Consider the following 24138-nt stretch of genomic DNA (forward strand, 5'->3'; position numbering starts at 1 on the left):
CTATAAAATGTGCACATTTCATAAAATTTACATCTGCCTTTGTCCCATCTCCCACATCCAGTCTATTTTCCAAGTGGTGTATCTCAGTCATTGGTGGCTTCCCATAATGCTCACAGCAACAAAACGCCAGAACAGAAGCCAAATCCCTCGCTGTCATATGCAAGATATTGCATGATCCGACCTGTGTCTCCTTACTCACTTCCTACCGCTTACCTTCCTCACTGCCCTCCAGTCACACCTGCCTTTTGCTTTCCTAGAACATGCGGTACTTGCCCATGTGTCAGATCTTTGCTCTTGGCTTTTGTTTTGCCTAGAATCCTCTTTTTTATAGTTATTTGCATAATTTATTTCCTCACTCCTTCTGGTTTCTGTTCAGATGTTAGCTCCATGGGAAAACTGGGTTTGATCCCTGGGTTGGGAAGATCCCCTGGAGAAGGGAAAGGCTACCCACTCTAGTATTCTGGCCTAGAGAGTTCCATGGACTGTATGGTCCATGGGGTCACAAAGCGACTCTCACTTCGCTTCACCATTCCTAACTTCCCCACTGCCCTCCAGCACACCTGCCTTTTGCTTTCCTAGGACATCCTGTACTTGCCCACGTGTCAGATCTTTGCTCTTGGCTTTCCTTTTGCCTACAGTGCTCTTTTTTTAGTTATTCATATAATTTATTTCCTCACTACTTCTGGTTTCTGTTCAGATGTTATCTCCACAGGCTGTCCCTGACCACCTTATCAAACTAGCACCTATCCTGTTGCTCTTTATTCACTTATTCTGTGCTTTTTAACTCATAGCATTTATTCTTATGTAAATTTTTATTACAAATTTATTTGCTCATTTATGTATTATCTTTGTTGGATGATGAATCCATGAGTTAAATTCAATCATTTTTGGCTGAAACCAGGGGCAGATTTTTCTAATTGTCTAGAGCAATAGGTGGTTATGATTCAGTAAGTCTTTCCTAATACTCCTTCTCACAAAATAAATTTGAGATATACGTAAAAGGAGTGAGATTGAAATGGTATTTGACTAAATGTGAAACCATATTCCTTAGTTTGCATCCACCTAGCAACAACCCAAAGTGTTTGAAAAATAACTGACAGACAGATAAACAGCAAATCAAACCAGCCTAGTCTTGACCAGATGCCAGGTTAAAGTCTGGCCCATTTAAAATATGAAAAGAAGGCTTAGATCTGAGTGCTTTGTAACTACATCTAAAGTTATTTAAATAAAGAAAAAGCAGCTGAAATTGAAACAAAAAACTTATAGTAAATGGAATTCAGGAGCCAAGAGAGTACAATATTATTTTAAGATCTAGGAAAATTGTTGTTGTTCAGTCACTAAGTCATGTCCAACTCTTTGCGACCCCATTATTGCAGTGCGCCAGGTTTCCCTGTCTTTTACCATCTCCCAAAACCTGCCCAAACTCATGTCTGCTGAGTCGGTGATCCTATCTAACCATCTCATCCTCTGTCCTCCCCTTCTCCTCCTGCCTTCAATCTTTCCCAGCATCAGGGTATTTTCCAATGAGTCAGCTCTTCACATCAGGTGGCCAAAGTGTTGGAGTTTCAGCATCTAATGAATACTCAGGATTGAGTTCCTTTCAGATTGACTGTTTTGATCTCCTTGCTTCCCACCTGGAAAAACTGGCTGGAGATTATTTTACAAGAAGATCCCCTGGAGGAGGAAATGGCAACCCACTCCAGTATTCCTCCCTGGAAAATGTCATGGACCGAGGAGCCTGGTAGGGCCACAGTCCATGGGGTCATGAAGAGTCAGAGACAGTAGATCAACTGAGTACACACAAAAATTAAAGCCTAAACTGTCTTTTTTTGTGATAGAGGCACATAATGTTTTCCATCAGATGTGCTCTCATCAGTACTACCGGTGTATTCTGGGTGGGATTTGAAGGCAGACTTTATGCCTAAGGAAAAGGAAGTGTCATCGAGATCCCTCCCTGGCCTCCCTAGTATCAGCATAATCCCAGAAATGCTATTCTGCTGACCAAAGTGAAAACAGTGTGTGCCAGCTCTGATTCTACTGCTCTGAGCTTTCCTTTCTGTCCCATGTGGAGGCTGTGCAGTGAAGTGCCTAGGAGCTTGGCCTCAAGAGCTGGACAAAATGAGTTTGAATTCTGGCTCTTACATAGATTTATGACCTTGGACAAATTATGGGCTCTTTGTGTTTTCTCACTTTTCTCATTTATATAATGTAAATAATGTTAGTTTCTACCTCACAAAAATACACTTACAGTGTTTGGTGAGGATTGTTATGAGTTAGTATGTGTAACTAGAACAGTGCTAGTTGCGTAGTAAGTTCTTACATAAGGGTTGTTTTTATCATATATGCTTTGGTTCTGCCCACGTAGCTTCCATGGAACATTTCTTAGTAGGAAGGGTCTTGTTTTTCTGTTTCATGCTTAAAGATATAAAATAGCAGCTTATGAAGAGAGAAAGAAATACATGTTCAAATTCAGAACTTTCAGGCCTCTGGAGTCATTTGTCCAAAACCAGAACTCAGTCTTCATTTTTCTATCTAGTGCTGTTCTGTTGATGAGTACTGAGTTTTCCTTCTTGACAAAAAGAAGTTTTCCTTCTTTGCTATTTCCTTGATTTTTTCCCTTAAGCCAGACCCTGGTATAAGTTAAATGTATCAGGAATGATGCCATTTTCCCTTATCCAGAGAAGCTGACAAAGCAATACCCTACATGTGAGATTCTAGCTCCTACTGGATTTGCCATTTTGCTTCATCTGCTGATGCAGGCACAAACAAATACAGGTTTGAAGATTTGCGTCATGGATAAAGAAGACGAGACTTGCCCTGTGTTGTTGAGGAAGATAGATCTAGGATCATAGCAAAAAGGTAGAGTTTTGCTGTTATATGAAGGACTTTCTAACAGTTTGGGCTAAATACAATACCCATAATTATTTTTATGGAAAATAATTTATTAGTTGGAAAAGATAGGAAAAGCATAAGGGAATTGAAGCAGAAGCAAACTAAATTCCTGCTCACATTAAGAATCTGTCTCTAAGAGCTTTAAGTGCCCCTGTGTGGTTCTTAGCTAGAGTAGATCATGGTTCTCTCTGCTAGTTCTGTAACTTATATCTCCTTTTAATGTGGAATTATCACACTGTATTACAGTTCTGATTCACAGGTCTGTTTTTATGTGAGAGTAGAGAATTGTGTGTCTCCATTACTTGGCATGGCCCTGGGATTATTTCTTGGTTGTTGAATAAATGAAATGCCTGACAAAAGTAAATTCCTCATTTAGGTAATTTTAACAAAAAAAATGATACTCTAAAATGAATCATATTGTGTTGTCTTAGCATTTCTAACATCAAAAATTAATTTCTTCAGTTGGCACTCTGTGTTAGTTACCACCAACCCTTTGCTATAATCTGTAATTTTGCATAAATCACAGAGGTAATGATAGCCTAGAAGATTGTGCAGGGGGCTGGCTCCCAGTGAACAATTTTTGATTGACTGAAGACTCTTACATAGTCAGGAACATTTCTTGCTCAGCAGCCAATTATTAAGTTCTAACAGAGCTCTATGATTCTAAGAGATAGGTCCTCAGTCTTTCATTCTTATTATATCTTACAAATATGATGTAAAACACTGGGCACAATAAAATTGCTTAAGATTCTTCTTATAAAACATTTTTACCTAGATTTGTGTGATAGAGAAAAGGAGGCCTGAGCCCAGGCTGTTATCTTATGCACACTAGGAGGATAAAACTGAGTGTGAGAAAAAGTCATCTGAGTGTCAAAGATATGCATCATTCTGTGGAGTGGCTGCAGTAACTTGTTGGTTCTGATTATCCTAGGGAAAAAGCTAAGGCACTAGTAATGACTAGGTGCAGCAAGCCCTGGATTCACTGAAGAAAAGTGATGGAACACCAGAATTGAAAACAGAAATGACAAAATTTTCACAATGCCGAGCAAGACAGGTTAAATAAGAGTAGGGTTAGGACAGCTAATTCTCAGGAAGAGGGACGGGGTTTTGTTGTTTAGTCACTAAATTGTGTCCAACTTTTTGCGAATCCATGAACTGTAGTCTGCCAGGTCCCTCTGTCCGTTGGATTCTTCAGGCAAGAATACTGGAGTGGGTTGCCATTTCCTTCTCCATGGGATCTTCGTGACTCAGGGATCGAACCTGCATCTCTTGCATCTACCTGCACTGGCAGGCATGTTTGTCACCAGCTGAGCCACCAGGGATGTTCAAAATATTTTTTCTTTATTGATTTGGCTGTGCTGAGTCTTAGTTGTGGTGTGCTCGATCTTCTAGCTGCAGCATGCAGGATCTTGAGTTGTGGCGTGTGGGATCTAGTTCTTCTATCAGGGATCAAACCTGGTCCCCCTGCATTGGGAGCATGGAGTCTTAACCACAGGACCACCAGACCACCACAGGAGTCTCTCCAGGAACAGGTATTCAGGGGCAAATACAGAAGAGTCTGAGGCATTATTTGAACACATTTATTCTTAACTCCCTTGGTTCACTTCTCTTTTGCTATCATCATCTACTCTAATGAATAGTAGGTTAAAAACCTTCCATGGTTTGATTGTGCAACCGTCAGAAACTGATCCATCAAGTCTAAAACAGACTTTGATATTGCCATGAGTATTCCTAGCCACACTCAGGAGTTAAAAAAAAAACAAACTAGATATTATTAATTAAGAAGTGGAGTTACCTGAAAGATCTTTCCATGCTGATTGAAATTCATCTCATTTTTTTCTTTTGCTCGAAGCTTTATAGGTTGTTAATTATATGTGTATATAATTCACTGAACTGTGTATCTCTCAGTTCCTTAATGAAATCATTAGTAATGATGAAGTGGGAGGTTTTGGTTTCATTTTGGTTTTTGCAAGGATTTGGGATGCTCTCATTTGGTGGTTTTTTAATTATTATTTTTTTTGGCTGTGCTGGGTCTTCATTGAGACACTCAGGGCACTCAGGCTATTCACTGTGGTGTGTGCACCACAGGTGGGCTACTTGCCACAGGTGGGCTCAGCAGTTGCAGCACACAGGCTTAGTTGTGACATGTGGGATTTAGTTCCCTGACCAGGGATCGAACCCAGGCCCCTTCATTGGGAACATAGAGTCTTATCCATTAGACCACCAGGGCAGTCCCAGGGGTCTCTCATTTGGAACAAGATAATGCTTGAGTGGGCTGTTAACGTCTAAGGGAAGTTTTCTAAATATAGGAAAACTGTATTAAGATAGAGATGGGAGGATGCTTCATAATTCTGGTGCCTTGGGATGGTTCTAAACATATACTTTACATATGTTGATTGTTTATAGCTTTTACTTACTTTTAGTAACTACATGTCTTTAACACTATTTGTTTAATAAATAGCTACTGGGAATTCTCTCAGTATATGCAAGATACTGAACAAGACTTTGAAAGGAAAACTGATACAAAGGACACCGCTTCTGTTCTAACTAGACTTTGTGATGTTAGACCCCAGGTGATGGTGAAGGGAGGAGGGACTTCATAGATGATGCCAAGTTTATGGGCAGAAAATACCAAGGAAGGTGGTGCCATTATAAGAGTATATAACATAGGCAGGATAGCAGGTATGCAGTGGCATTTGCAGCTAGCAGACATGAAGGAGGACACAATGAGTGAAGGAATTTGGGTTTTAGTTCATATATCATCTGTTTATATTTATGTGTGGCACTTGGACAAGTAGATCTTGAGTGAAAGAATAAGAATAGAGTTAATGGAGTCTGTTTAGAAGTCATATGAGGAAATATCACTTCTAAAGGTATAGGAGCCATTCATATGTTCCAAGGGAAATGGTATGGAATGGAAAATCATAGAACCTTGGTAAATAGATGACACGGAAAGGATAGAAATGGCAAAGGAATTTGGAGGAAAAAAGGAGCTCAGTCGTGTGGGAGTCAAGAGAGCAGAATTATGGAAGCAGGCATGGGGTGACTAACAATGTGGTGATTGGAGAAAGAATGAGTGACTCCATCATAAACAAGATTCATCATTATTCAGGGAAAATTGTGTTAAAATCAGCAATAAAAATTGCTAAGTTGATTTTTGTAACACTAGAATAGGTTTTATATTTTCATCCAGCTTACTATTAATATGAATTTTATTTGTCTTGGTAACTCAAGCACTGATCATTCAAATTGTGAATTATGAGTGGCAATGTGTTCTAGCAAGTGTTTGGCATAGTGTTTGGTCATAGTATTCAACTTTTCCATAACAGTTTTCTGTTGAGTTTATTACTTTGTTGGTAAATTCTTAAAATTATTTTTTGGTGTTTTGACCTTGCGACAGGCATTTTTGTTTACTTAAACATTTGCATAGAATAAAATTTATTTAAACAGTTGCATAGAGTAAAATTCACTTTTTTGGTGTTTAGTTCCATGAATGTAGACAAATGTACAGTCATGCAACAACCACTAATATCAACATTCCCCAGGGCTAATCCGTATATATAGTATCATGAAAGTGTTAGTGACTGAGTTGTAGCTGACTCTTTGTGACCCCATGGACTGTGGCTCACCAGGCTAGTCTGTCCATGGAATTCTCCAGACAAGAATACTGGATTGGGTTGCCATTGCCTTCTCCAGTGGATCTTCCCAACCCTGGGATCAAACCTGGGTCTCCTGCATTGCAGGTAGATTCTTTACCATGTGAGCCATCATTTCAGTGCAGTTCAGTTCAGTTGCTCAGTCATGTCTGACTCTCTGCGACTCCATGAACCGCAGCACACCCAGCCTCCCTGTCCATCACCAACTCCTGGAGTTCACCCAAACCCATGTCCATCAAATCAATGATGCCATCCAACCATCTCATCCTCTGTCATCCCCTTCTCCTCCCACCCTCAATCTTTCTCAACATCTTTTCAAATAAGTCAGCTCTTTGCATCAGGTGGCCAAAGTACTGGAGTTTAAGCTTCAAAATCAGTCTTTCCAATGAACACCCAGGACTGATCTCCTTTAGGATGGACTGGTTGGATCTCCTTGCAGTCCAAGGGACTCTCAAGAGTCTTCTCCAACACCACAGTTCAAAAGCATCAATTCTTTGGCACTCAGCTTTCTTTATAGTCCAACTCTCACTTCTGTACATGACCACTGGAAAAACTGTAGCCTTGACTAGATGGACCTTTGTTGGCAAAGTAATGGCTCTGCTTCTTAATATGCTGTCTAATTTGGTCATAACTTTCCTTCCAAGGAGTAAACATCTTTTTATTTCATGGCTGCAGTCACCATCTGCAGTGATTTTGGAGCCCAGAAAAATAAAGTCAGCCACTGATTCCACTGTTTCCACATCTATTTGCCATGAAATGATGGGACTGGATGCCATGATCTTAGTTTTCTGAATGTTGAGCTTTAAGCCAACTTTTTCACTCTCCACTTTCACTTTCATCAAGAGGCTCTTTAGTTCTTCACTTTCTGCCATAAGGGTGGTGTCATCTGCATATCTGAGGTGATTGATATTTCTCCTGGAAATCTTGATTCCAGCTTGTGTTTCTTCCAGCCCAGCATTTCTCATGATATACTCTGCATATAAGTTAAATAAGCAGGGTGACAATATACAGCCTTGATGTACTCCTTTTCCTATTTGGAACCAGTCTGTTGTTCCATGTCCAGTTCTAACTGTTGCTTCCTGACCTGCATATAGGTTTCTCAAGAGGCAGGTCAGGTGGCCTGATATGCCCATCTCTTTCAGAATTTTCCAGTTTATTGTGATCCACAGAGTCAAAGGCTTTGGCATAGTCAATAAAGCAGAAGTAGGTGTTTTTCTGGAATTCTCTTACTTTTTTCAGTGATCCAGCAGATGTTGGCAATTTGATCTTTGATTCCTCTGCCTTTTCTAAAACCGGCTTGAACATCAGGAAGTTCACGGTTCACGTATTGCTGAAGCCTGGCTTGGAGAATTTTAAGCATTACTTTTAGCATGTGAGATGAGTGCAGTTGTGCAGTGGTTTGAACATTCTTTGGCATTGCCTTTCTTTGGGATTGGAATGAAAACTGACCTTTTCCAGTCCTGTGACCACTGCTGAGTTTTCCAAATTTGCTGGCATATTGAATGCAGCACTTTCACAGCATCGTCTTTCAGGATTTGAAACAGCTCCACTGGAATTCCATCACCTCCACTAGTTTTGTTCGTAGTGATGCCTACTTGACTTTTGTTCGTAGTGATGCCTAAGGCCTACTTGAGTTCACATTCCAGGATGCCTGGCTCTAGGTGAGTGATCACACCATCGTGATTATCTTGGTCATGAAGATCTTTTGTGTACAGTTCTTCTGTGTATTCTTGCCACCTCTTCTTAATATCTTCTGCTTCTGTTAGGTCCCTACCATTTCTGTTCTTTATTGTACCCATCTCTGCATGAAATATTCCTTTGGTATCTCTAATTTTCTTGAAGAGATCTCTAGTCTTTCCCATTCTGTAGTTTTCCTCTATTTCTTTGTATTGATCGCTGAAGAAGGCTTTCTTATCTCTCCTTGCTATTCTTTGGAACTCTGCATTCAAATTGGTATATATTTCCTTTTCTCCTTTGCTTTTCACTTCCTTTCTTCTCACAGCTATTTGTAAGGCCTCCTCAGGCAGCCATTTTGCTTTTTTGCATTTCTTTTTCTTGGGGATGGTCTTGATTCCTGTCTCTTCTACAATGACACGAACCTCCATCCATAGTTCCTCAGGCACTCTGTCTATCAGATCTAGTCCCTTAAATCTATTTCTCACTTCCACTGTATAGTCATAAGGGATTTGATTTAGGTCATACCTGAATGGTCTAGCGGTTTTCCCTACTTTCTTCAATTTAAGTCTGAATTTGGTAATAAGGAGTTCATGATCTGAGCCACAGTCAGCTCTTAGTCTTGTTTTTGCTGACTGTATAGAGCTTCTCCACCTTTGGCTGCAAAGAATATAATCAGTCTGATTTCAGTGTCGACCATCTGATGATGTCCATGTGTAGAGTCTTCTCTTGTGTTTTTGGAGGAGGGTGTTTGCTATGACCAGTGTGTTCTCTTGGCAGAACTCTATTAGTCTTTGCCCTGCTTTGTTCTGTACTCCACTGCCAAATTTGCCTGTTACTCCAGGTGTTTCCTGACTTCCTACTTTAGCATTCCAGTCCCCTAAAATGAAAAGGACATCTTTTTTGGATGTTAGTCTAGAAGGTCTTGAGCCATCAGGGAAGCCCCTATATAGTATTATGGATACTGTTTAAAGTCCTTTTTTAGATTACTTATCATGAAGTGAGTTGGATTTTCTTGAATATGATGTTTGCAAGATACTTCTGCTAGGGTTTGGGGAAGACATTCTGGGCAGCCTTCAGGTTTTTTTTCTTCATCACCTTCACAGAATCAAACCATTTCCTTCTTAAACGGCTCCTCTGAGTCTTTGTGTTACCACTCTCTGTGAACTATGCGAGGTGCAAGAGGGCTTCTTCTGCCTTTATTCCTACATGAAATAGGAGAGAGAGATTTTGCAATTTGCTATGACCTCCTTCACCTTCAGGAAGTATATTTTTGTAACCATTTTTCAGAGATTTGTCACTACTGGCCATGTTGTTATTGTTTGAACTTCTTTCTGCCTTTCTCCCTGTGTGGTACATACTAACTCTGCTGCACCTGGGTACTGTTACATATTTTTGGAGTCTGTGAAAAATATGTCTTCTAGTTTTGCTAAAAAGAGGGATTATGAAGTTTTTGTTGTTGTCATTAACTGTGTGATTTTGCATGTTATCTGGAAGGAGCAGATAGAAGATCCTGTTAACACATCCAAGTTCTTGAAGTCTTTCCTTTAACTGCTCTCATCACTGCCTTTCTCTCATTCCCTTTCCTTGGCTCACACATTAAGCTCTGGTATCCCCCATACTGCCAACTCCTCTTATTCCTACATCATTTTATTAAAGCATGGAGTATTTCCTATTATATCCTAGACCATGTTATCATTTCCTGAACATATAATTTCAAAGTTGATCCACTTTTTCCTGTTATCCTTTTGACTTGTAATGCCCTTTTATTTTTTCCCTGATTAGTATACTCTTGTTCATACTTCATGAGCTAAAAATGTGTATTGACTCCTTTAGGAAGCCTTCTTTGACATCTCCTCAGCTGTTGTTTCTGACTGTGACTTCATGGACTGCAGCACACCAGGCTTCCGTGTCCTTTAGTCTCTCCCGGAGTTTGCTCAAATTCATGTACACTGAGTCAGTGATGCTATCTAATTATCTCATCCTCTGCTACCTCCTTCTCCTTTTGCCTTCAGTCTTTCCCAGCATCAGGGTCTTTTCCAGTGAGTCAGCTCTTTGTATCAGGTGGCCAAAGTACAGGAGCTTCAGCTTCAGCATCAATCCTTCCAACGAGTATTAAGGGTTGATTTCCCTTACGATTGACTAGTTTGATCTCCTTGCTATCCAAGGGACTCTCAAGAATCTTCTCCAGGACCACAATTTAAAAGCCTCAATTCTTCAGCCTTCTTAATGGTCCAACTCTCAAATCCATACGTGACTACTAGAAAAACCATAGCTTTGACCATATGGACCTTTGTAGGCAAGATGATGTCTCTGCTTTTTAATACACTGTCTAGGTTGGTCATAACTTTCCTTCCAAGGAGCAAGCATATTTTAATTTCATGTCTGCAGTCACCATCCACAGTGATTTTGAAGCCCAAGAAAATAAAACCTGTCATTGCTTCCACTTTTCCCCCTTTCATTTGCCATGAAGTGAGGCAAATCAATCTCTCACCTGTGTTTCCACACCACACTGTCCCATTTTCACTACACTTACTTTGTTGCTTTTAATATTTATATATCTTATTATCAAGCCAGTGAGTATGCCCTGCATCTATGTATTGGCCTGTCTATATAAAACTTTCAAATCCTTGGTTTCTTGGACTCTACTTGCAAATCTCCTATGATGAACAGCACATACCTTCATTTGGTCTCATTTGACTTTCTACTGGTCAACTGAAGGGTGCAATATTTTGAGTCACTAGATTTATATATCTAGTTTTGATAATTTCAAAGCAATTTTACTATTCTTAGGATGTTACTAGAACTCCTCTAGAATTGAAGCCTCATTTAAAAAAAAAAACTCGGTAATTACTAATAGAAGTTATTCTGCATTCCAGGTGATGCAACTGTGACAATAGCTCACAGATATACCCCCAAAGAGCAACTGAAGATCCATACTCTGTTGGCAGATGTTATCATAGTTGCTGCAGGTAAGTCTTTAGTGCCTGTTATTTGTTGAAATGTCACATCAGCAGACTAATTCCTTCCCTGGTTGCTGACATGTCTGTAAGAATAGCTTCTTGGAAGAATTAGGTATATGTACAACTAACTTCCATTCTGTCTTTTGGTAGTCATGATACTGGTCCATTATGCCTATGTTAGCATTTGTTACTTTATTATGGGAAAGCAAAACAGTCTTTGGAGTGACAGATTAAGCACAAGAATGAACGTGTACTTTGACAATTACTTTGGTATAATTGGTTCCAAACATGAATAAGTTAAGAGGAGACTGGTAGGAAATGCTGTTGAAAAGGTAGTCAGGGCTAGCTCATGTAGGATCTTGTAAACCCTCCAGGGACTTTCATATAAGCCAAAGATGGCTGTGAGCAAAAGATTGATATGGTTTGGCTTATGTTTTTAAAATATTACTTATATTGTGTCAAGGAGAATTGATTCTAGAACAGTAAGAGTAGAAACAGAATAGTTATTGCACTTCTATTTAATGAATCTCAATTTTCCCTTAATTTGTTTTATATTCAAACATACAAAGAATTCTACCCTTCACTTCTAACTTTACTCTTGCCACATAGTATTTCTGCATTACAGATGACTGTGACTCTTCTTGTTTTATCTGAGGCTTGAATGGTGGCATTTTTCACTTTGTTTATCAATTAGATGTTACTGATAATTTCTAGACTTTACAGTTAAATTGTTGAATATTTTCAAACTACAAAGGGAGGGTAAAAGTTACAGAAAAAATTGAGTTTGATGAAGAGAATGATAATAGTTTAAGTTAGTTTCAATCAAGTTTAACTGACATTTAAATAATATAGACCCTTCTCTGGAACTCAGAATATATATGTGATGATTCCAGGTGGAGTAATTTGCCTCTTTGTAGAGTAAAAATAGAAATATTACACTTTCATGAAGTCACCAGTAAACTGGTAAAGCTAATCACATTTCTTGTTTTTCTGAAAAACTATATTCAAGAGATATCAAATGCAAATTTTTGAACTGAGTTGACATAAATAAGACATCAGATGTTTAAAGAGGCAATAAAAGTTTTTATACCATAGGTCAACATTAAGTAAAAAGCTGTGCAGCAGCTGATATATTAGCAGAGACAAACACTGACTCCTTTTTAGAAATACTAGGATTCACACACCAGTCTCAGGATTTGGTAAACAGAGAGAAATTAGAGTGATCTTCCTGGTTTATCTCTAACTTTAGACAGAATGAAATTTACATTATCTTTAAAAGGTGCTGTTGGCTCCAGTATTACCAACTTGTAAAGACTGTTTCACCATTGACCTCATTTCCCATTTATCAATTATGACATTAAATGCGTATTTTCTTCTAGTGGAGTAACATCCCTCAGTGTTCATTCAGTTCATGTTTGATTTTTTTTTTGTATAAAAAATGACAAATGTGTGATCAAAATCCTCTTTTCAGAACCACTGACATTCTTTGTGACTAAATCAAAGCTTATGTCACAAGTATACATTCTTGAGTTCCTCTGTGGAAAGGCTTAAATCAGCACTTTGTAAAAGGCAGAGGAACAAGAGATAAAATTGCCAACATCCATTTAGATCATAGAAAAAGCAAGAGAGTTCCAGAAAAACAACTTCTGCTTCATTTACTATGCTAAAGCCTTTGACTGTGTGAATCATAACAAACTGTGGAAAATTCTTCAAGAGATGAGAATACCAGACCACCTTGCCTATCTCCCAAGAAATCGATATTCAGGTCGAGAACAGATAGAACCAGACATGGAACAACTGACTGGTTCCAAACTGGGTAAGGAGTACATCAAGGCTGTATTTTGTCACCCTGCTTGTTTAACTTCTGTATAGAGTACATCATGTGAAGTGCTGAGCTGGATGAAGCACAAGCTGAAATCAAGATTGCTGGGAGATATATTAATAACCTCAGATATGTGATGACACTACCCTTGTGGCAGGGTGAACTAAAAAGCTTTTTGATGAAGGAGAAAGAAGAGAGTGAAAAAGTTCGCTTAAAACTCAACATTCAGAAAACGAAGATCATGGCATCCCATCCCATCAGTTCATGGCAAATAGATGGGAAAGCAATGGAAACAGTGAGAGAATTTATTTTGGGGGATCCAAAATCACTGCAGATGGTGTCTGCAGCCATGAAATTAAAATACGCTTGCTTCTTGAGAGAAAAGCTGACAAAGCTAGACAACATATTAAAAACCAGAGACATTACTTTGCCGACAAAAGTCCATCTAGTCAAAGCTATGTTTTTTCCAGTAGTCATGTATGGATGTGAGAGTTGGACTATAAAGAAGGCTGAGCACCTAAGAATTGATGCTTTCAAACTGTGGTGTTGGAGAAGACTCTTGAGAGTCCCTTGGACTGCAAGGAGATCAAACCAGTCAATCCTGAATGTTCATTGGAAGGAATGATGCTGAAGCTGAAGCTACAGTACTTTGGCCACCTGATGGGAAGAGCTGACTCATTTGAAAAGACCCTGATGCTGGGAAAGATTGAGGGCAGGAAGAGAAGGGGACGACAGAGGACGAGATGGTTGGATGGCATCACCGACTCAATGGACATGAGTTTGAGCAAGCTCCAGGAGATGGTGAAGGACAGGGAATCCTGGTGTGCTGTAGTCTGTGGGGTCGCAAAGAGTCAGACATGACTCAGTGACTGAACAAAAACAGCAAATCAGCACTGAATACAAGGGGTTAAAAATAAGACAGGAAAAAGACAAAGGAAAATAAAAGAAGAATTGATGCTAAGGAGGAGCCAAGCCTATATAAAATGAACAAGTGAAAGTGTTAGTCCATCGGTCATGTCCGACTCTTTTCAACTGCTTGAACAGTAGCCTGTCAGGCTCCTCTGTCCGTGGAATTCTCCAGGCAAGAATACTGGAGTGGGTAGCCATTCCTTTCTCCAGAGGATCTTCCCCACCAAGGGATCTAACCCAGGTCTCTTGCATTGCAGGCTAATTCTTCACCCTCTGATCCACCAAGCCAGGAGGTACTCAGGCCCCTAGCTAGGCCACTGTGGAGACTCCATAAGCAGCAGCCACCCTGCTCAGGATAGCCTCTTACCACCAGAGGGCGCCAGCCAGGTGTGCAGCTACTGCAAACAGCTAGTTGGACACACTCCATCCTTATCCTGAGGGAGAAGACATTTTGAATGAAAGCAATGCGATCATGTCTTACTCCTGCCTTGTATTCTAGTTCTAATGCCTCCAACTATTAATAGATACTAAAATATTCTGAAAGCTGGAAGACTGACCTATACAAAGCCCTCCTGTCATCCCCAAGAAATAAATATTTGGATAATGGGAAATTTCAGGGAAGAAAATTGAGAATTATAAGAAATAACTAAAGATTGCTACATTTCCACTCCCTTAATAAACACCTGGAGAATTTAAGGGTAAAATATGTAGATATTGATAAATGATGGTAAAGTATAAATTAATGTAAAAAAGAAATTCCATAGAACCAGACGATAAGAAAGAAATATTTCTAAAATGACCACATCATCATGTGTGGGGAATAAACAAATACAATTAGCAGTGGGTACTAAAGAAGGAGATAGTGATCTAATAGCAGAGTTGCTGGAACAGGGAGGGCTAGATCGTTATCATAATGAAGATGTCAGCATAAATGGAAGCAGTTGCATCTGAAAGTCAGGAACAGTAGAAGGAGGAGCATGGTGTAATGTATCAGAAAGTTTAATAATGTTTGAGAAATGACAGTACAGAATGTAAGGATGAAATCTCAGAATGGGCTTTAACAAGAAAAAGGTAAAAAAGGAAATCATTTTGTGAAGATCCTGGGACATGAATAAAATTAGTTTATATTAACTTCACTCCTCCAGTTTCTCAAATTCCCATAGGTTTAACTATGCATCCCTTACATTTTAAATATCTACTTTCAAAAATCAAGAATTGGACTAATTTAGAAGCTGAGATTTGAAAATCAGATTGTCAGACTGCTTCCTAAGTAGCCCTAGTGGTAAAGAACCCACCTGCCAATGCAGGAGACATAATGACACAAAAGTTCAATCCCTGGATTGGGAAGATTCCCTAGAAAAGGGAATGGCTATAGGAAGAAGAGATAAGAAAGCCTTCTTCAGTGATCAATGCAAAGAAATAGGAAAAAACAACAGAATGGGAAAGACTAGAGATCTCTTCAAGAAAATTAGAGATACCAAGGGAACATTTCATGCAAAGATGGGCTCGATAAAGGACAGAAATGGTATGGACCTAAGAGAAGCAGAAGATATTAAGAAGAGGTGGCAAGAATACACAGAAGAACTGTACAAAAAGGATCTTCACAACCCGGATAATCACGATGGTGTGATCACTCATCTAGAACCAGACATCTTGGAATGTGAACTCAAGTGGGCCTTAGGAAGCATCACTACAAACAAAACTAGTGGAGGTGATGAAATTCCAGTGGAGCTATTTCAAATCCTGAAAGATGATGCTGTGAAAGTGCTGCATTCAATATGCCAGCCAATTTGGAAAACTCAGCAGTGGCCACAGGACTGGAAAAAGTCAGTTTTCATTCCAATCCCAAAGAAAGGCAATGACAAAGAATGCTCAAACTACTGCACAATTGCACTCATCTCACACGCTAGTAAATCCATGCTCAAAATTCTCCAAGCCAGGCTTCAGCAATAAGTGAACCGTGAACTTCCTGATGTTCAAGCTGGTTTTAGAAAAGGCAGAGGAACCAGAGATCAAATTGCCAACATCCACTGGATCATGGAAAAAGCAAGAGAGTTCCAGAAAAATATCTATTTCTGCTTTATTGACTATGTCAAAGCCTTTGACTGTGTGGATCACAATAAACTGTGGAAAATTCTGAAAGACTTGGGAATACAGACCACCTGACCTGCCTCCTGAGAAATCGGTATGCAGGCCAGGAAGCAACAGTTAGAACTGGACATGGAACAACAGACTGGTTCCAAATAGGAAAAGGAGTACGTCAAGCCTGTATATCGTCACCCTGCTTATGTAACTTATATGCAGAGTACATCATGAGAAACGCTGGGCTGGAAGAAGCACAAGCTGGAATCAAGATTGCCGGGAGAAATATCAATAACCTCAGATATGCAGATGACACCACCCTTATGGCAGAAAGTGAAGAGGAGCTAAAAAGCCTCTTAATGAAAGTAAAAGAGGAGAGTGAAAAAGTTGGCTTAAAGCTCAACATTCAGAAAACGAAGATCATGGCATCTGGTCCCATCACTTCATGGGAAATAGAAACAGTGGAAACAGTGTCAGACTTTATTTTTTGGGGCTCCAAAATCACTGCAGATGGTGATTGCAGCCATGAAATAAAAAGACATTTGCTCCTTGGAAGAAAAGTTATGACCAACCTAGATAGCATATTCAAAAGCACAGACATTACTTTGCCGACTAAGGTCTGTCTAGTCAAGACTATGGTTTTTCCAGTAGTCATGTATGGATGTGAGAGTTGGACTGTGAAGAAGGCTGAGCACCGAAGAATTAATGCTTTAGAACTGTGGTGTTGGAGAAGACTCTTGAGAGTCCCTTGGACTTCAAGGAGATCCAGACCTCCATTCTGAAGGAGGTCAGCCCTGGGATTTCTTTGGAAGGAATGATGCTAAAGCTGAAACTCCAGTACTTTGGCCACCTCATGCAAAGAGTTGACTCATTGGAAAAGACTTTGATGCTGGGGGCAGGATAAGAAGGGGACGACCGAGGATGAGATGGCTGGATGGCATCACTGACTCAATGGACGTGAATCTGAGTGAACTCCAGGTGTTGGTGGTGGACAGGGAGGCCTGGCGTGCTGCAATTCATGGGGTCGCAAAGAGTTGGACACGACTGAGCGACTGAACTGAACTGAACCCACTCCAGTATTCTTGCCTGGAGAATTCCATGGACAGAGGAGCCTTGTGGGCTACAATCCATGGGGTCGCAAAGAGTCGGGACACGATTGAGTGACTAACACACAGAAGCTCAAATCTGAAAATCAAGATTGCCAAACTGTATTTAGAAATAAGAAGTTCGAGTCTCTATAGCTACCGCTGAGTTCACAGAAAGCATGAATCTGTTTCTAGGGTATTTTCCTGTACTATGCTTACAGCACTTAACACCTGTGTGTGGTTGTCGGTCACCTTCACTAGACTAGAGCAGGGACAGGGCTGGATTTTGTTGTTGTTGGCTGTTTTTCTAGCCAAGTGCTTAGAACAGCATCTGACCCATAATGGTACTCAGTAAATGTGTACTGTAATTCATCTTGAGATTATAATTGGAGCAAGGATTTCTTCAAATTGATATAAACTTATCTGATAAATATGTAAGAATACTTTTATAAGGATGAAATTGTTAGTGTAAGATATTGGTTGATTTGCTAAGAGACAACATTATTTTTATGACTACTAAACTTCTTACTTTGTCATTGTAAATTGATAAAGCCATAAAAGTGAAAGATATTTTTATAAAAAATCAGTTCAAAGGTGGATGAATGGATTGATTTTAAAGATTAAAAAATTATTAAGATCAAAACTTAGAGCAGGATGAAGAAAATAAAGACACTATTATAGACATCTAAAATATAGTAAGAAAAGAGGAAGATAAGGGGGAGGGATAAATTAGAAGGTTGGGATTAACATGGCTCAGTGGGTAAAGAAACTGCCTGCAATGCAGGAGACATAGGAGATGCAGGTTTGACCCCTGGATCAGGAAGATCCTCTGGAGGAGCAAATGGCAACCCACTCCAGTATTCTTGCCTCGAGAATCCCACGGACAGAGGAGCCTGGCAGGCTGCAGTCCATAGGGTCACAAAGAGTTAGACACAACTGAGTTACCAAGCACACACACTCTGTGTAAAATAGATAATCAACCAGGACTTACTGTAAAGCACAAGGAACTCTACTCAATACTCTGTAATAACCTATATGGAAAAAGAATCTGAAAAAGAATAGATATATGTATATGCATAACTGAATCACCTTGCTGTACACCTGAAACTAACACAACATTGTAAATCAACTATACTCCAATATAAAACAAACTTTAAAAATAAAAATATAATTAGAGTATTAGTTGAATGAAAAGAAGTAGTTTAGGGGAAGGCTAAATTGGCTTTGTATAAGATAATGATAAAATAGGGGAAAGTAGCCAGATTAAGGAACCAATTTTAAGAATATGGATAAAGCCGTTGGCTCACCCACATCTCATGCTTACAGGAAGCTGGGGGATGTCTTTAGTTTGTAAAAGTTGTAGGAATCTTGATTATCCAGACAAGATAGGCAATGTTTTTCCCAGACATTGTCCAAAGGACCCTCCACCCATCTGAGTAAACTCTGTGGAATTAGCTTCATTCAGGAGATGAGCTGCTGAGTCAATGCCACTAGCATATTAACTTCTGGTTGCAGAGTGTCATAGCCGGTGAAAGCTGGTGTTTTGTCCACTAAGCTCTCTCCGCCAGCGTGATGAATGAACCTTCACAGTCGTAACTGAAGCGTCTCTATTGCAACACTTTTAATGATGGACACTGTAATATAAAACAGGATAAATGGGCAGTTCAGTAATTTGAAATATTCATACTTACTTGTCATAAAATGCAAGCTGACCAACTAACTTCTTTCCACTGCTTCTCCCATCGTTTTATCAAGTTTTAGACACTCCCATTACGCAACATCCTAGGCTCAGAGCTTTCCCTCTGGTAGGTTTCCTCCACCTTGAAGCCAGGTTAGTAAATTTCAGGATGGCAGGAAGTTCCAAGGGGTGGGGCATGGAAATACTCTACTCGACCATCTGAAGTTCATGCAACTCGGGAGTGGAGCTTGCTCACTCACAGTCCTGGGTGCTTCCTGAATGGATGCTCACCCATTTCACGGTCTTACTGAAGCTACTGTTCTTCTTGTATCCTATTTCTGATTCTTTATTTTGTCCCCTTTGGCCTCTGTTTCTCCATTTAGAATTACTTTCTGCTTTCCTAAATTTGTCATTTATCTCAAATTTTTTTCAGTTATTTTCAGTGGTATAGAGTAGTGTAAAAAGCACAGGCCTTGGGAATTTCCTGGTGGTCCAGTGGTTAGAACTCCATGCTCTCATTGCCAAGGGCCTGGGTTCAATCCCTAGTTGGAATTATTACTTTGTTATATTTTTATGGCATGTCTTTAAACATTTTATGAAATATTTAAAATCTTCTTTTAAAATATAGCAAAAGAACAATGTTGCAAGCATCAGTCAAGTTTGTCATACCTAAATGTTGTGTTTTCAGTTTCTACATGCTGTACGTTTCTGCAACTTGCTTTGTTCTGGTTAACATCATGCTTTGGAGATTTGCCCATATAAATACATGCAGCACTAGTTGTATAATACTCAGTTGACTGAGTATCCATTTTCTGTTGATGGATATGTATGTTATTTCCAATTTACTGCGGTTGTAAAAAGTGCTGTAGTGCTGTACAGAAATAAATCTGTACATATTTCCTCAGGCTCATTCTTTCTTTCAACAGATATTAATTTTGCCCTCCATCAGGTGCTAGAAAACAAAGATACATAAATTATAGATTCAGTTCTTAGGAAATTCAGAGCCTAGCAGAGGAGAAAGATGTACAAATTAGTATAATGCAGTTTGATGATACAGTATTAGAAGTATTTGTGGGTAGATGTGTTTATGTCTGGTTATCTATCAAAGAGAGAAACAGAAAGACAGACAGTAGAGAGATAGAGAGACAAAGACCAAGAGGGACAGAGACAAAGATAGGGAAAAACAGAGAAAGAGAGACAGAGACAGACAGACAGATAGACAGACAGAGGATGTGTCACTGAGGAGGAGTGACAGCTATGTTTCACTGACCCTGAAGGCGAAATGAGTGGGGTCCCATCCCACAGAGTGAAGAGAAATTCCCTGGGAAGAATCACAGGGAAGGGGCCTTCTGGAAGCTTAAAACTGTAAAAATACTGTGTGTGTGTGCTTGGTTTCTCAGTCTTGGCTGGTTCTTTGTGACTCCAAGGATTGTAGCCCACTTGGCTCCTCTCTGCCCATTGAACCTTGCAAGCAAGAATTCTTGAATGGGGTGCTATTTTCTACTCCAGTAAAACACTGTGCATGTATCAAAAAATGTTCAGGTCCGCTCAGTCGCTCAGTCGTGTCCAGCTCTTTGCGACCCCATGGACTAGAGCACACCAGGCCTCCCTGTCCATCACAACTCCCATAGCTCACAAACCCATGTCCATCAAGTCGGTGATGCCATCTGACCATCTCATCCTCTGTTGTCCCTGTCTCCTCCTGCCTTCAATCTTTTCCAGCATCAGGGTCTTTTCAAATGAATCAGTTCTTCGCATCAGGTGACCAAAGTATTGGAGTTTCAGCTTCAGCATCAATCCTTCCAATGAATATTCAGGACTGATTTCTTGTAACTCTTTCAAAATGATGCTTCTTTGTGAGTGGTGAAAGATGAAACAGCATTCTGAAAGAGCCAGACAGCAAGATAAATGAAGAGATTTGGATTTTATCATGTCAGTTATGGATTAAACTTTATTTATTTTTTGTAACATACCACTTCACTTTTAATGTAAGAAACTTACAAAAACATGCTTACATTTTCCCCTTCCATCTTCTGTGCTACTATTGTACATTTTACTCATGTATAGTAGTAAACCCCATGATACATTGCTGTTATATTTGCTAAATACTCAATTATATTTACAATAAATTTTAATGAGAAAAATATTTCATAAATATGCATGTATTTCTCATTTCTCATATCATTTTCTCCTAACCAGAAGAACTTCCTTTATTATTTCTTTTTAACTTTTTGTTTTCTGTTGTAGTATAGGTGATTAACAATGTTGTCATAGTTTCAGGTGCACAGCAAAGTGATTCAGTTATACATATACATGTATGTAGTCAGATTCTTTTTCCATATAGGTTATTACAGAGTATTGAGTAGAGTTCCTTGTGCTATACAGCAAGTCCTGGTTGATTATCTACTTTACATATAGTGTGTGTTCTTAATCACTCAGTTGTGTCTGACTCTTTGTGACCCCATGGACTGCAGCCTGCCAGGCTCCTCTCTCCATGGGATTCTCGAGGCAAGAATATGGAAGTGGGTTGCCATTTCCTCCTGTAGGGGATCTTCCCCACCAAGCGATCAAACCTGTGTCTCCTGTATTCTTTCCCCATTTAGATTGTTAAATAATATTGAACAGAGTCCCCTGTGCTATATGGTAGGTCCTTGTGAGTTATCCATTTTAAATATAGTAGTGTGTGCATGTCAATTCTAAACTCCCTGATTCAGATGGAGAAAGACAAATATTTCACGATATCACTTAAATGCAGAATCAAAAAAAAGAAGATATAAATGCACTTATTTACAAAACAGACTCACACACTTAAAGAACAAACTTATTGTTACCAGGGGTGAAGGGTTGGAGAAAGGGTAAACTTTAAATAGGTGTAAGCATTGGAATAACATGATGATATTTAAATTTTTGAAGGGTTACTCTGGTAGCCCATGGGCAAGGATGCAGCTGGGAGTAGCATTGATGTGGTTCTAAACTAATATAATAGTTGAAAATCAGACAGAGAAAGAAAAAGTAAACTAGTCTTTCTGGCTTTGGATCCTGGGCATATGGTGTTGCTATTAACAAGGGAGAGCATGTAGAAAGGAAGCAAGATTTGTGTGGAGAAGTGAGAGGGTGAGAGGTGATGATGAATCTCATTTGAACTTGTTGAGTTTGAAACATTCACAGTATATTGAGGTGGAGAAATCCATAGAGGCCTGAGATATGAGGATTTGGGGTTAGGAAGAGAACTCTAATCTGGACTGACAGGTTTGGAAGTCATTAGCATCAATGGTACTAGACATAAGTTTGTTTAGACAAAACAAGTATTTATATAATCAATTCCATTTTCTTCCTCTTTTATTATTTTGTTACACTTCAAAATTCACAATGTGATGTTTAAGAGGAGTTTTTTAAATAAAGACATTCCATATCATTCCGTGTTAGCCTGATGTATTTAAATTTTACATATTAATAATATTAAGGCATATTTTATGCTTTACACAAGTGTTATCAAACAACTTTTTTATAGCAAAGTTGTGTGGATTGCATAGTTACATCACACCCATATAGTAGAGACAAAATTATACTCTAAAAACAGAATGATTATCTTAAATTCATAAATGTTGAATCTTCCACATATATACTTAAAAACCATTCATAAATGTTTCTCACAGCTTATATTTTCTGTTCATGCTTGTGTTTCTGGTATGTTCACAGTAAATTTGTCATAATTATTCTTTATCATTCAATGCATTTGATTTCCATTATATAGTTTGGTTAAGTTTCCCAGTTGACCTGCTTTTTCCAGTCTTAATTCTCACAGCCTGTTTTATTGTCAAATAATTTTTTTCATCAGAGAAAGCCTTTCAGTACCTAAGTTTCGCATGCTTATTTATTGGTTAAATGCTTTGTAAAAATAGGAACAAGTGATTTTCTCAGTACTTTATGGTCTGATTATCTGTTTTCCGAGCCTGATCTGCTTAATTTTTACTTGAATAATCTATTGACTTAAATTCATTCTTTTTTTTTTTTTTAAACTAGGATCTGAAATGAAAGTTCTACATACTTTAAATATACTCTGTAGTTTTTCCTATCCATTTAGGCTATTTTTCTGTTCATCCGGTATATTTTTTCTATTTATAATTCTACTCCTATGGTGTCCATTCAACTCTGGAGGGTCTGATTAAGGCAGACATGGTCATGACATTTATAACCATGGGAGTAACTATTAAAAGTCCTTTATCCCTCTGTTGGGCTTCCCTGGTAGCTCAGTGGTAAATAATCTACTTATCAATGCCAGTGCAGGAGACATGGATTCGATCCCTGGGTTGGGAAGATCCCCTGGAATAGGAAATGGAAACCCATTCCAGTATTCTACCTGGGAAATCACATGGATAGAGGAATCTGACTGGCTACAGTCCATGAGGTTGCAAATAGTCAGACACAACTTAGTGACTAAACAACAAACAACCAACAGCAAATTCCTCTCTTAGCAAATTATTGCCTCTGCATTAAAAGACAATAGATTCTAGGGTGTCTAATCCATATTTAATAAAGAATGGTGCCTAAAACCATGATATTTTCCTTGTGTATCAGTAGATAATTTAAAATCTACTCTACAGCTTCTGTGCCATTTTGAATATGGTCCTTGAATATTGTGACTTACTTCGACAACTGACTCCAGTAAGCTGACTCTGGACTACAGAGGAGGTATAAGGCAATTTTTAAAACCATGCCTTCAATGGACTTATCTCTTTCTAGTTTATTAATTGTTTAGTAGGCCTAACTTTCTATGAGGCTGTATCAAGTCATTGTTTATAGTTGTTGAAAAAAAAAGCTGCCTAACAACACTCATATAAGGCATAAAAGAGGCCTTAATATTATGTAAAATTTAAATACATGATACTAACATAGGATGACAGTGGGTGCCTTTATTTAAAGTAGAAAAGTCTCTTTCAAGCATCACATTGAAAATTTTGAAGTGTAACAAAATAATAAAAGAGCAGAAGGAGAATGGAAATACAGAGGACCTAGATGAGATGTGTGATGAGTGAAAAACAGTATGAATTACAAGTGGGACAGTACTGACGTTATTTATACCATCTTGTGATCTCCAGTAGCCGGGACCACGTCTTATTTATCTTTGTATTTCTTGTACCTCGTGAAGAACCTTCCATTGGGAACTAGAAAACTCACTGTTAAATGAATACATTTCCTTCTTTAAAAGTCAGGTGCTTATCTTTGGTTTAAGGGTTTTCCCCCTAAAACTTGAAGAGAGCTTTCATCAGGGCAGATGATCTCTTCAGGATCCATTCAGACTCTGACTCTTCTTCAGACCTGTTTGGGGCTGTTCCACTTCACAGAGCCTTAATATGGCATTGCATCAGCACCGCTG

The 24138-nt window shown here is 39.0% G+C and overlaps 1 protein-coding gene across 11 annotated transcripts in view; it reads left to right on the forward strand.

The window, feature by feature from the left end:
* Positions 1–24138, forward strand: part of MTHFD2L (methylenetetrahydrofolate dehydrogenase (NADP+ dependent) 2 like) — a 142576-nt gene that overhangs the window by 58588 nt on the left and 59850 nt on the right. For 7 of the 11 annotated variants that reach the window (XR_011257801.1, XM_069594367.1, XM_069594359.1 and 4 more), the window contains one exon: positions 11102–11194. Coding sequence is in view for 9 of the 11 variants with exons in the window: in XM_069594367.1 (XP_069450468.1) it covers positions 11102–11194 (93 nt within the window). In the remaining 2 variants the exon portion in view is untranslated. Of the gene's footprint in view, positions 1–4284; positions 4425–11101; positions 11195–20483; positions 20906–24138 lie in introns of those variants that run through there. The other 4 variants (XM_069594361.1, XM_069594366.1, XM_069594364.1 and 1 more) reach the window with 2 other exon arrangements.

The sequence above is a fragment of the Ovis canadensis genome, chromosome 6 (genome assembly GCF_042477335.2).
Source record: "Ovis canadensis isolate MfBH-ARS-UI-01 breed Bighorn chromosome 6, ARS-UI_OviCan_v2, whole genome shotgun sequence".
Lineage (NCBI taxonomy): Eukaryota > Metazoa > Chordata > Mammalia > Artiodactyla > Bovidae > Ovis > Ovis canadensis.